Source organism: Myodes glareolus, chromosome 3 (assembly GCF_982192425.1).
Source record: "Myodes glareolus chromosome 3, mMyoGla1.1, whole genome shotgun sequence".
NCBI classification, from domain to species: Eukaryota; Metazoa; Chordata; class Mammalia; order Rodentia; family Cricetidae; genus Myodes; species Myodes glareolus.
Window position 1 is genome coordinate 76,340,550 of NC_142028.1, and position 12,803 is coordinate 76,353,352.

Genomic DNA, 12,803 nt, shown 5'->3' on the forward strand with positions numbered 1-12,803 from the left:
TGCTTTTGAGAACCCACTCAGATGGCAGAAAACAAGATCCTGCTCCAAGGACCATTTGTTTCTATGGCAGCAGGACTTTCTAGGGAGTCCAGTTTGGAAGTGGAAAGGGATCTGACATGGAAAGGCAGAGCAGCAGGTGTTGGTGACCTGGGTGAACAGCCGTGGTCCCCATCAACATCCAGGGCATCTTGGCTGGAACTAAAGAAAGGTATATCCTCAGGAACCCCTTCCTCCACTGCCATCCATTAGAATGCCAAGCTTTCAGAGTGGAGTGCCAAGTACAGATGGGGCTGAGGGCGTGACTCTCAGATAGAGCACTTGGCCTAGAATGGAGAAATCCCAACACCATTCAGGAAAAGAAGACAACATTTTCTAGACCCCAGCCACTGGCCTCTCCTCAGTGTGGGGTTAAAATGCATAGTTCAAGAGGCGGGAGATTTAGCTCTGTGTTTAAGAGCACTGGCTGCTCTTCCAGAGGGTCCTGGGCTCACAACCATTTAGAACCCCAGTCTGAAGGGATTCAACATCCTCTTCTGGCCCCTGTGGGTACTACGCCCACATGGTGCACATATATACATATATACATACACACATATGCAGGTAAAACACCAGTACACATAAAAACGAATAGTAAAAAAATTTAAAAATTACTTTAAAAAATTATAGCCCAAAGTGCCAAGGCTGGGGGGAAAAAAATCTATGTATCCATGAATGCTGTTTTGTTTTTAAATTTTGTGTGTGTGTGTGTGTGTGTGCATGCGCACACATGCATGCACACATAAGTGTAGATGTCCATGGAGGCCAGAAGCATTGAGTTCCAAGTGGTTGTGAGAAGTCTGACACGAATGCCAGGAACCAAACTTGGGTCCTCTGGAAGCACTCTTAACCCATGAGCCATCATCTCTGCAGCCCCATGAACCCTTTTCTGAGGGAGACCCCAGTCAGCCCTGGATACTACACTAATAAGACCAGGCTGGAGGTGGAAACGTGACCTGACTCTAGGGACTTCGGGTGTAAGGAGATAAAACTCTGTTCCACAGAGTTCCCTTCCAGAGGATAGGCAGAGAGAGGCCCGCCCTCAGAGATCCATCCTCCCCCTGCGCACTGCAACCTCAACACCTGCAAAGAGGAGAAAAGGACCACCAGGCACCAACTCCCAAAATGTGTTTCTTTGTTCTCTGAAGCATATGAGGAAAGCCTCTTGCCTGAAAGAATGTACCCACACATTCCTACCTGGTATTTATTTGCACCTGACTTAGAGAGGTATGGAAACCTCTAGAGCACATTTGGGTACCCCCAGACTCAGATTCTACCCCGTTCTAGACTCAAAACAGCCATCCCTATTTTGAGATAGGTTCTCTCCATGCTGCCCAGTCTGGTCCCAAACTCACAGTGATCCTCCTGCCTCTGCCTCCCAAGTGCTAGTATTACAGCTATGAGCTACTATGGACAAACATTTCAGGATCTTTTTGGGGGGGGGGGTGGTACAAAACCTCATAGTGTAACTCAAGCTGGTTCACACTTGATGCAATCCTTTACCTCAGCCTCCTGAATTGTAGGATTTCCAAGTACCTTCCTTTTTTTAAGATTTATTTATTTATTAAGCATATAATGTAATGCTGGCAAGTAAGGCACCAGGTCTCATTACAGACGGTTGTGAGCCACCATGTGGTTGCTGGGAATTGAACTGGGGACCTCTGGAAGAGCAGCCAGTGCTCTTACCCTCTGAGCCATCTCTCCAGCCCCTCCAAGTACCTTCTTAAATGACCAATCAGATTAAGCAATTTATAAGCTAAAGTTCAAGTTCCTTGCTTAGCACCAACGTTCTGTGATTTGGATCCAACGTGTATTCACACTTACACTCTTGCTGCTCTCTTCCACAATGATTCAGTCTCAACTTACCGAACTAACACTTGTATACACTGTACTTGGCCTACACTTATTACCATACAATCCAGCAGCTATGCTGGATTATACCTGAAGAAGATGAAAATTTAAATGCACATACACACACTTTCATAAAAATGTTTATATCAGCTTTTTTCTTAGTCAGAAGGAACCGCCTTCAGTAGGTAAATAAATATACAGGGCAGCGTGTGTGCGCACTACACACACACACACACACACACATACACACACACATACATACAGTTACATCATGTATATATAGTACATTTTCAATATCCATTCTTTAAAAATATTTAGATTTCTTTATTTATATTTATTATTATATTTTTGAGACAGGGTTTCTTTGTTGTGGCTGTGCTGGAATTAGCTCTGTAGACCAGGCTGGCTTCAAACTCACAGAGATCTGCCTGCCTTTGCTGGATTTATGTATTTTTATGTATATGAATGGTTTTGCCTTCATGTATGTATGTGCACCATGTGAGTGCCTGGTGTCCTCAGAGGTTTGAAGAGAAATCAGATCCCCGGAACTGGAGTTACAGTTATGGTTGTGAGTCACCATATGGGTGCTGGGAACTAAACTTGGATCCTCGGCAAAAACAATTCCTTTTAACTGCTAAGCCATCCTGCCAGCCCCTCATTATCCATTCTTGCTGATGGCCATCTAGGCTGGTTCCATTTCCTACTTACTATAAATACTGCAGCAGTAAACATGGATGAGCATGTCTTTGTGGTAGGATATAGAGTCCTTGTTGACCAGCCATTCCCTTACTCATTCAGCTCATTCAGAGCTGGCCTCAGCACATGTTCAAGTTATACTTTCCCTGGTTCCTGTCCTGTCCACAACTATATTCTTCCCTCCACCTCTCCCTCCCTCTCTTTCTTTGAGACTGAGGAACAATGGGGATTGAACCCAGGACCTCATGCATGCTAGGCAACTACTCTAGCAGCTGAGCCACATTTCCAGTCTACCTCTCCTCCCCTTCTTTTCTTAGTAGCTTCTAGGTAGTGTCCCACTAAGACAGAGGTCAAAGCTGAAAGGCTTCTTGAGACCAGAATCTGGAAGTTACACAGCATCATTTTCATCGCTTTCTGTTGGGCAAAGCAAGACATAAAGCCAGCCCTTAAGCAAGGGGGGAGGCAATGCCATTCTGGAGAGAACCTGCAAAGACCGGTGACCACATTTAATGTATCACAAGGAATCCGACTCTTTACTAGACTTGGAGTTCCTCTAAAGCAAAGACGTGGCCTGAACCTTCCTTTCTCCAAATGTTTATCTGGTACGACTCCTGAGCAGCCAGTGTCCTTGTCTTCATTATGGCTCAGAGTTTAAACGCGGTGAAAAGGGAATAGTGAGTTTCTAAGATAGCACAATGAAAGGAAAATCATGACCAACCTGAATTTCAGAAAAGGAACAGAAGTTCCCTTTGGTGAATGAGGAAGAGAGATATTCTAGATACAGGCAATACTGTGTGCAAAGAACATAGTGGAATAATGTGGAATGGTATATCGAGGGTACAATCCAGTTTTGTTGAAAAGGTACATGCTCCCAGAATTAAGGCTAAATATTCCCTGGATGTGTTTTTGGAAAGTGAAATTGGCAGGACACGAAACCAGAAACTAGCTGGGGAACTCCTGCTTGTTCTGCCGTCCCAGGCAAATATGCTGGGACAACAACACTGAAAGCTGGGCATTCCCAACTACCCAGGAGGCAGAGCAGGACAAATTGCAAGCTGAAGCCAAGTCTGGCTCAAGTTCAGAGTTCAACTTAGCTAGACCCTGTTTGAAACTAAAATACTGAAAAGTGACAGAAGTGTAGCTCAGTACTAGAGCACATCCTTAGCATGAAAAGCGATGGAGGTAGCTCAGTACTAGATCACACTCTTAGCATATTTGGGGCCTGATTTTGATTCAGTCCTCAGTATGGGAAAAAAAATAAAATAAAATCACCAGATTAGGCAGAGGGTATTGGTTTCTGGTTTGGATTCCTATTGTCCCCTGCTGAGTTTCTAACCCACTTCAACCATGATGTCACTTTACCATGGCAACCGTACACGGTAGAATTCATGATCTCCAGACTTTTCTAGTAATATGAGAAACAAATTAAAATTTGAAACAGAAATCTGTGTGTCCCTCTATCCTAGATTGTCCCTGTGTTAGTCAAGATTTCCATTACTGTAACTCATTCCTGAAATGAACAGCTTATTTTGGCTCATGGTTTTAGTCTGTGATTGGTTGGCCTTGTTGCTTTGGATCTGTGAGGGCACAGAAGACTTCTCACTAGGCCCACCTCTTCCAGGTTCTATCACCTCATGGTAGAACTCAGGTAGAACTCAGCCAGAGACCAAGCCTTTAACACATGGGCCTTTAGGGGATATTCTAGTTTCTAACTAGAGCAATTCCTCAGCTCTTTATTGGCTTAGGGCTTGCCCCATGTCCTCTATCCCACTGACAGCTCCTTCCTGGTAGACCTGTGTTTGGTGACTAGACTAGATTCATATGAGCAGCCTTCCAAGAAAAGAAATATTTAAATAGTGAACATACACATGTTTAGAGGGACTGAGAAAACTCAGACAACAAACCTACAGGGTAGGAGAAAGCAATGGAGCCTTGCCAGAGCCTTGCTGGATAAAGAGCAACGAGCGTGGCTATCACAGAGCATGGAGCCATCCGAACCTGAGCACACAGTGTTCAAAAGATCTATCGGTAGCTCTGCAGAGGTGTGGGGGGGTGGTGGTGTCGGGGAGCAAAGGACAGAACAGATGTGGTACAACAGACCAGAGGAGCAGGCCACACAGTGCGAGTCAAGTTACAGATCTCCGTGGTAAATCCTTGAGAGATTTAAAGAAAGGGAGAGACGTTAATTTTGCCCAAAAGAAGGATCCTGTGTGAAGTGTGGAGGTTTGGTTGCAGGGAAACTGGAGATCAGGAAATGAGCTGGGAAACACCTGCAATTGAGAGGGCTAATAGAAGCTAAGCATTGTGAAAACCAAGGTGGTCACCGAAGAAACCCCGAGGGTTGTCCTATAGCTGAGATAAGCTGGGTTCTGGATTTGCACAAATGACTCATAGCAGCCCCAGCTCTGGAGTGTCAGCCCACCAATACAAATTTATACAAGCAAAAATGATAGAGGTGGATATAATCTTATAGGAGGGGAAGTTTAAGGTTGTAAGAGATAGGAGGTGCAGATAAGAAAATGTAAATATTTAAAGGTAGACTTCCCAGATCCAGAAGATTCGCTGGGCAGTGGTGGCACACACCCCAACAGAAGGCAGAGGCAGGCGGATCTCTGTGAGTTCGAGGCCAGCCTATCTACAGAGTGAATTCCAGGACAGCCAGGATTGTTAAAGAAACTATGTCTTGAAAAAGAGGGAGAGAGAGAGAGAGAGAGAGCTAAGTTTCACCATGACGGATAAATGAGAGTGGCATCAAGGGCAACCGAGTGAGTACACAAATGTCCTGAGAACCCAGGAGAAAGACGCCTATTTAGATAGCTGTTGGCCTAATGGGCACGTGATGCTTATGGGAGCTCCGGGAATGGCCTGCAGGCGATGAAAAGTGGGGCATCCTACAACAGGCTAGAGGCTGTGACGAAGTGGGCTTTGGCGGCGATAGGTCCCGCAGATGATCGGGAATGCCTATGCCTTCTCCCTGGAAAAGCACTCATTGGAGGTGCTGCCCTGGGCCCGCGCGCGCAAACCAGGAGCCCAGGTCCAGCCAAGAGGCCGACCGAGAGTGGCGTGGTGGGATGCACCAGTGGGCAACCCAGGAATGGGGCGGAGAGTCCTTAGGGCTGTGGGAGGGGCCGGAGGGGGCGGCCCCAGCAGGTTGTTACCCCGTAGCAAAGCCGCAATTTCCTGGCCCGGGTCGGCCCGCAACCCCCTCCCGTGAACTTTCACCCCCGGCACGTTACGGCGGCGGATCACGTGATCAGGACCAACATGGCCGCCGCCGCTGCTGGGAACTGAGGTGCCGCCGCCGCCGGGCAGCCGGGGGGAATCCGCCCGCATCGCCGCCCTCGCCGGCCGGGCTGCCGCGGGGCCCAGAGTGCCAGAGGCTGGGGCTGGGGCGGCACCGCGCGGCGGCCGGGGGGTCCCATTGGAGCAGCCCCGGCGGCTATGCCGAGGGCCCGGAGCGGCCGGCGGAGCAGGGGGCCCGGCGAGAGGGAGGAAGTAGGTTTGTTTACGGGCTGTTTGGGGCGGGGCGGGCCTGGATGAGGGTCAGGTATTAGGGTAGGGGCCGGGACTCCAGGCCGCGTCTGACGCTCTGTGCTTTATTTATTTATTTATTTTTTGCATCTGCCGGGGATTTTCTCCCAGACCTTCCTGCGAGTGCGAGCCAACCGGCAAACCCGACTGAATGGTGAGTCCGGTCCGGCCCCTCCCTCCGCCCCACCCCCGGCCTCCTCCCTCCTTCACTGCCCGCAGCTCCTAGCTTGCCCGGGTCTCTTCATCATCGGGCCAACCGACTTCTTGGCAGTCACAGCGTCTGAGAGTGCAAACCAAGGCTGCCGCCCTCAGTTTCCCCGTCTGTCTAATGGAGGGTTACGGTACTCAGCTCGTGCCCAAAGCCTTTCTAAAGGCCTGAAAGAACCCTGGGGGACAATAAGTGTCGGAGAATGAGGAACAAGCTACACAATTCCACTCGGGAGCTCAGCTTTGAATTTGCAGACTGCTGGGACCTCACTATACAAGTCGGCAGGGCGCTGCGAATGTTTTTCTTCTAGTTTTTAATCAGTGCCCAGTAGTGTGAATGCAGCCTCTCTGCTGAGACTTGACAATGCCATGAGATCTGGAGTTCCCACGGCAACAGGAACTAACTCGTCCCAGGGCTCTTTGAGTTATCAGTCGGCCCACATTTCACAAAGGTGATCAGCGTGGGCTCGACAGCTCTTAGAGGCCTTTTCTGAAAGCAGGCCGCGCATGCACTACCTGGCGGTCCCCCTTTTGGATTCAAACCTCTGGAGCATTCCTGTTTGCTGAACACAATTGAATGGTCCCGCTTTTTGTGCTGACTGAGGTGTGGTGTAAGTTGGGGTTCGCTGTAAAGGGCTTAGGGTCTCTGGGCCAGCTGGTGAGTCAGACCATGGATGTTTACGATCCTCAGCCCCTACGACTTGATTGCGCCCTCCAGGTTTAGCCCAGTGTGAAAAAGAGAAGAGCACTCATTGTGGGCTGGCCCCATTCTCACAACGTCTCTGAGAGGGAAATACCTGCATGTGTTTTATAAATAGGGAAACTGAGGCTCTGGTAGTTGAAGGCCGCTTGTTTGATAGCACCAAGTTGGTGTAGCTGAGCCATGATTAAAGCCCGCTGTTCCCTAAAACCTTTGCTGCGGCAGCCATGTCAGACGCTTTGACACACAGGCAGCTTCAAGGACGGAGCTAAACCTCCTGCCACATCGTGGAAAGCTTGTTCAGGACTTCCAGGAGTGGCCAGGGGAAAGCCGAACCGTCCTTGCTTGCCTGGGAATTTGCAGGTGAACGCAGCCTGTCAGGACAACTTTCTGGGGCTGGAAGGGACATCCAACAGCTTCATGCTCACTCCTTTCTTTATTCAGTGGTCAGATCTTTTTGTTTGGAGATGAGGGCCCACCATATAGCCCAGGCTAGCCTGGAATTTACAGCAGCCTCTCAGCCTCATAGTACTAGGATCACAGGCATTGAGCCACCGTTACCCAGATTCAGTTGCTGGATTTACCACATCATGGGTAGTCAATCTCTTACCTAGGAAGGTGCCTTCAGGTTTGGCAAGAATGTAAGGGACTTTTGTGGGCACACTGCTCCACATTACATTTCCAGTACCTTTAGGAGCCTTCACCCAGTTCCCTTCTGATGTCTTGCATGCTTTCTTTATCCCTAGCTCTGCGGAGCGAAGCTTGCCTGAGCCTGAAATTCCAAGGGTTAGGTCAAGCATAGCAGGGATCTGGATCTATAAGTACAAAGGACCCAGAAGACGGTCACAGCGTCTCTGTAAGGGAAACACGGGGAATTGCAGTGATAGCTTAGGCTACAGACCTAGGCTCTGTAATTCCACATGTAGTTTTTATAGGCTATGACTCTTTCTGGGGCCGCTGTTCCTGCAGTTTGAGAAACTCACTACCTCAGATCCTCACCAGGCAAAGAGACTGGAGCCCTAGTGAACTCATGGGATCAGCCTCCCTTAGAAGGCTGAGGTGGGAGCCTCTTGGGTACAAGGGGGGCACTCCAGGCTGGAGACTCAGGCTTGCTTTTGATACTTGTTGAATACTTAGGCATGTTCTGTGATAAGGTTTCTTCATTTGTTAAAATGTAGGAAGACAAGCCAGGTGTGGTGGCACACACCTTTAATCCCACTCAAAGGCAGGTGGATCTCTGTGAGTTGAAGGCCAGCATGGTCTACAGAGTGAGTTCCAGGATAGCCAAGGCTACATAGAGAAACCCTATCTCCAAACAAGTAGGAAGACAATCTTTGCTTCAGATGTAGATGCCAGTGAGCCTCCTTTTGTGCCACAGTGAGACATACCTAGCTACAGTGCTCTGAGACCCACATACAGTAGAGACGCTAGCCTGGTGCTGAGCTCTGGCCTGTGTTTCCCTCTCTTGACTATTCATGAATTTCCCATCAGGGTCCGCATACCTAAGAGAATTCTTTCTGGCCCTTCAACAGAAAAACTTTCCCTCCATGACAGGTTCCCTAACCCTTCCCCCATCAGTCCAGTCTCAAAGTGGCCATCGCTTGTCCTGCTGTTGCATTCTGGGAGGGGCGAAAGGGAAAGAGTCTCTTGTTTTGACCTCTTCCTGCCTTGGTGACAGGAGGGCTGCAGAGAGGGATTAGTGAGCTAATTAGAAATGATTGCATCTCTCAGCATTAATTAGCAGTGCTGTGGGCTTGCAGTGTGCGCTTTGGAACTGAGCCCCCTTTGGGACAGCATGGCAGGCAGGTCTCTGCCTCTGGGGCCTGCCAGCCCTCTGTACTGATTAGACATGATGGGACAGGTTTGGATAAGAACTATGAAGTCTGCCCTCTTCTGGTACCCTGGCCTGGCTGCCCAAGGTTTAACCCAGACCCTCTGTACTTTTACAACTGGGCCTCAGTTTCCTGTAAAATGGGATCTGCAGAGACATCAGAGATAGTGCTTTTGGCATGACCTTAAACGGTATCCTAGGTGTTATACTTGGGGTGCTTGGCCCTGGAACAAAGGAAGTTTCTAAAGGGTGAGTGAACAGTGGATCAAATCAAGCCTTAGAATAGCCTGGAATTCTAAGAAAATCTTTAGAGCTGTATCTCCAAGCACCAGTGAGTTTGGTTTTCTGGGGACATCCAGGGAGTTTCTCCACCTGCTGGACTCGCTGAGCACTGCAGCTAGGGAGGGGTGGGCTGCTCTTGAGGCAGCTGTGGCCACCAAGGAGCAAACCTGGTTCCCTGAAGAGTAAGAGGTGCTGAAGACCGAGGGCCACATCAGGCACTGAACTACAGAGCTACAATGACCATCAGCTTATTTTGTGCTTTGTTTTCTGTTTTTCCATGCAGCTCGGATTGGGAAAATGAAACGGAGGAAGCAAGATGAAGGGCAGGTATGTCCCCTGTGCAGCCGCCCCCTGGCAGGATCGGAGCAGGAGATGAGTAGGCATGTGGAGCACTGCCTTTCCAAGGTAGAGGGGCTGTGGCCTCCCTTCCTCCTCCCCCCTCCTCCCTCCCTGACACTGCTGCTGACTGCCCCTAATCTCTGGGCTCCTTTCTAAGGTAGCGGGCTGTGGCTACCCACCTCCCTCCTCCTTCCCCGACACTGCTGCTGACTGTCCCTAACCTCAGGGCTCCCGGGCTCTCCACGTGCTGTCAGCTGCTTCTTCCCCTCTGCTCTTTGCTTTCCTCTTTTGCTCTCATTTCCACTGATTCCCTGTTTGGGCTCCTGTGGAAAATTATGGGGAAGAGGCCCAGGTCTTCGATTTTCATATTGGTTGTATTTCAAGGGAGCTTATTTGGCATCCCACAGCAGGGACTAGGGCTGTGCCTTCCTTGCAGGCTTTGGGAGCAGGTAGGGATGGCCTGGGCTCTGCATGATCCTGCTCTGCTCTTCACAGAGGGAAGGCTCCTGCATGGCTGAGGACGATGCTGTGGACATCGAGCATGAGAACAGCAACCGCTTTGAGGAGTATGAGTGGTGTGGGCAGAAGCGGATACGGGCCACCACACTCCTGGAAGGTGGCTTCCGAGGTATAAAGCAGCTGACAACTTGGGTAGTGGTACTCTGGTGACCAGGTCACTGCTGATAGATGGTCATCATTTCCACCACGTGGGAACTACTGCTGGTGGGGCTCCTTTGTGGCCGTGCTGCCTGCCTGTGATGTGCATATTAAAGTGGATGTATTTGGGTGGGGAAATGGAATTGTGAGGCTGCAAGCTAGCAATGACGAGGGGGGCTCTCAGCCTCGGGTGATGCATTGAAGGTGACAGCCAAGCCGCGTTAGCACCTGCATAAAATATTAAAGGGACGGTTATGCATTTATCACTCCATCCCTCTTAAGGCTGATAAATGAGAATCCAGCAACCTGCTGTACACCTCCAGCACTCAGGGCCCTCAGGGCTTCTAGGCAAACACATTGGATTTTCCTCCTCCTCCTCCTCAGCTCTATGTCAGGGAAATCAGTTACAGAGGAGAGAGTGAGTTATGGCAAAATTTGACCTCCCATGAGCTTCATTGGTGAATCTAATTTTAGCTCTGATCCCATCTCTTCTCCCAGGGCGCCCTCTGCCCTGAAGCAAGAGGGGCCTGGGCTCAGCTGCTCCCTGCTTCCCCTGGGCTCTCCCCAATTGTTGCAGAAGAGTCTGCAGGGCCCTCCTCATCTCTGCTGCCTTCCTAGTTCCTAAGACAAGAGTTGCCCCCCGAGAAGAAACAGAAGAATTGGTTGGGTGCCCAGGGTCAGTGTCTTCTTGTCAAGCTCTCCTTCCATGGGCAAGGGGAAGAGGCAGCTGCTTCTTGGCTTTTAGTTCTTCTTTGTAAAAGCACAGCTGGCACTGCAGGTTGTGGTCATTAAGAGAGCCAGGCTGCATCCCATCTGCCTCCTGTGTCTGGTACACCCTTGGGAGTATCACTGTGTGTGCTCCTTAGGGAATCTCACAGCAGCCTCGAAAGTCTTTGCTTCCTTGGAGCCACACCACCTGGGCTCATCTGAGAACAGTCTCTGCTGTGCCATCCAGTGCAGATGGGTCATTGTGCCTCCGGCCTTCTTGCATGTTACCCCACCAATCTGAAGGCAAGGCAGAGTGGTCATTCTAGACGGCTAAAAAGAATCCCCTCGAGCCCAAGCTGGACACTCTTAGTTGTCGTTTCACAGGGCAGTTATGTGCTGGAGCTCTCGCGGCCATGAAGCCTTGCAAGAACGAACAGAAAGCCCGTGAGCCCAGGAATTACGCCCGTTGGTACTGAGGTGTGTATAGGTGTTGAAGGCAGTCCCTGCTGGGTCAGTTCTGGACAGCTGTTCTAGGTTAGCTGTGTTGTCAACTGCACCTAGACACACCAGCTGCAGTGGCAGTTCCCTAGGTTTCTTGACACGCGCGCTTGTGGAGTGCCTGAGTGGGTCAGGCTGCACAGGGCCTGCTGCTCTGACGAAGTCTCTCTGTCTGGGGATACACCAGCAACTGGTATGGGGAGCTCTTAGGGCCCGGGTGGGGATCATTTTTCCGGGTGTGTTTACACTGTGAGGTTGTTCCTTTCAAGAATTCCTGAGGAGAGTTCAAAGCGGGCTTTTCTTTGAGCGATTTGGAGAGCGAGAATGAGAGTGAGACTTGAAGAGGGAATGGGGCCGGAGGGGCCTTTATCTGCAGAGAATTGCTCCAGCTTTCCTGATAGAAGCTGCTGCCGCCTCTTAAACAGCTTAGTGCAGTCAAAAGACAGGCTGACTTGAAAGGCTGTTTTACAGCGAGATCAGCAGGGGCCACGAAGCAGAGAGTGGAGCGGTGGAGGCTGAGCCTCCTCAGTGGGAGGGGGCTATCAAAGAGAGGCCCTGGCTGATCCTGACTGCCTCTGCCCTGAAACCCATCTGCAAAAGCTGGCCATCTGTCAGCCTACCCTTCCTGGCCAGGACCAATAGGCCCAATTCTTGGGGGGTTGGGTGTGGCCCTGCCAGGCGGCTGGTGTCAGTGCAGTGCATTGATCGCCCGCCGGGCGGGCTGGGCCGCAAGCTGGGCAGCTCCTGCTTAATGTGATTGAAAGGCAGTTAAAATGGCGGTGACCTTTTCAGGAGGAATTAGATTGCCTGCCAAGACCGGTTAGAGGGAGTGATAACGCCAGTTGAAGAAGCTGCCCAGCCGACTTCAGAGAGAGGGAGGCAGAGGCAGGATAAGCAAGCGAGCGGTGAGGCCCATTTAAACTGCACTGTGCGTGCTGACAGAACAGAGATTGCTGTCCTTGTTAGATATGAAAGAATTGAAGAACTGTGATAAGTCCCTGGATCCCTTCATTCCCGTCCCTCCTCCCAGACTAGGGTCCCTTCGTCAACCTTGACAAAGCTTCCTACGTGGGTCAGATCAGTGGCCTTGAATGTAATCTACTGTGGAAGGCAGTGGTCAAACAAGAGTCTTGGTGAGGACACTTGGCTTAGAACAGGCCGTGAGCATAGAAGCTCGGTTTTAATGAGAAGGAGGTTCAAATGTCTCAGTCCTGAGAATGCTTGGGATTGATGTCTCAGGACCAAAGAAAGAGAACATTAAGAGAGGTCTGTCTACAAATAGGTTGTTATTTATTTAGACACAAGGTCTTGCTATGTAGCCCCAGTTGGCCTGGAACTCACTCTGTAGACCAGACTGGCCTCAGACTCTAAGAGATTCACCTGCCTCTGCCTCCCAATACAAATAGATTGGAGAAAAAAAAAACAAACTCTGAGGAAATAGCTAAAGACTTCTAGAGAATAACTTTA

General features: G+C 50.0%; 1 protein-coding gene across 7 annotated transcripts in view; it reads left to right on the forward strand.

Annotated features, from left to right (window-relative positions):
• Positions 1 to 12,803, forward strand: part of Rnf220 (ring finger protein 220) — a 220,996-nt gene that overhangs the window by 196,674 nt on the left and 11,519 nt on the right. The window contains exons 1-4 of one of the 7 annotated variants that reach the window (XM_048450544.2): positions 5,853 to 6,078; positions 6,226 to 6,268; positions 9,418 to 9,539; positions 9,969 to 10,101. In XM_048450544.2, coding sequence (XP_048306501.1) covers positions 6,025 to 6,078; positions 6,226 to 6,268; positions 9,418 to 9,539; positions 9,969 to 10,101 — 352 coding nt within the window. In that variant the 5' untranslated portion in view covers positions 5,853 to 6,024. Of the gene's footprint in view, positions 1 to 5,852; positions 6,083 to 6,225; positions 6,269 to 6,390; positions 6,933 to 9,417; positions 9,540 to 9,968; positions 10,102 to 12,803 lie in introns of those variants that run through there. The other 6 variants (XM_048450545.2, XM_048450548.3, XM_048450542.3 and 3 more) reach the window with 6 other exon arrangements.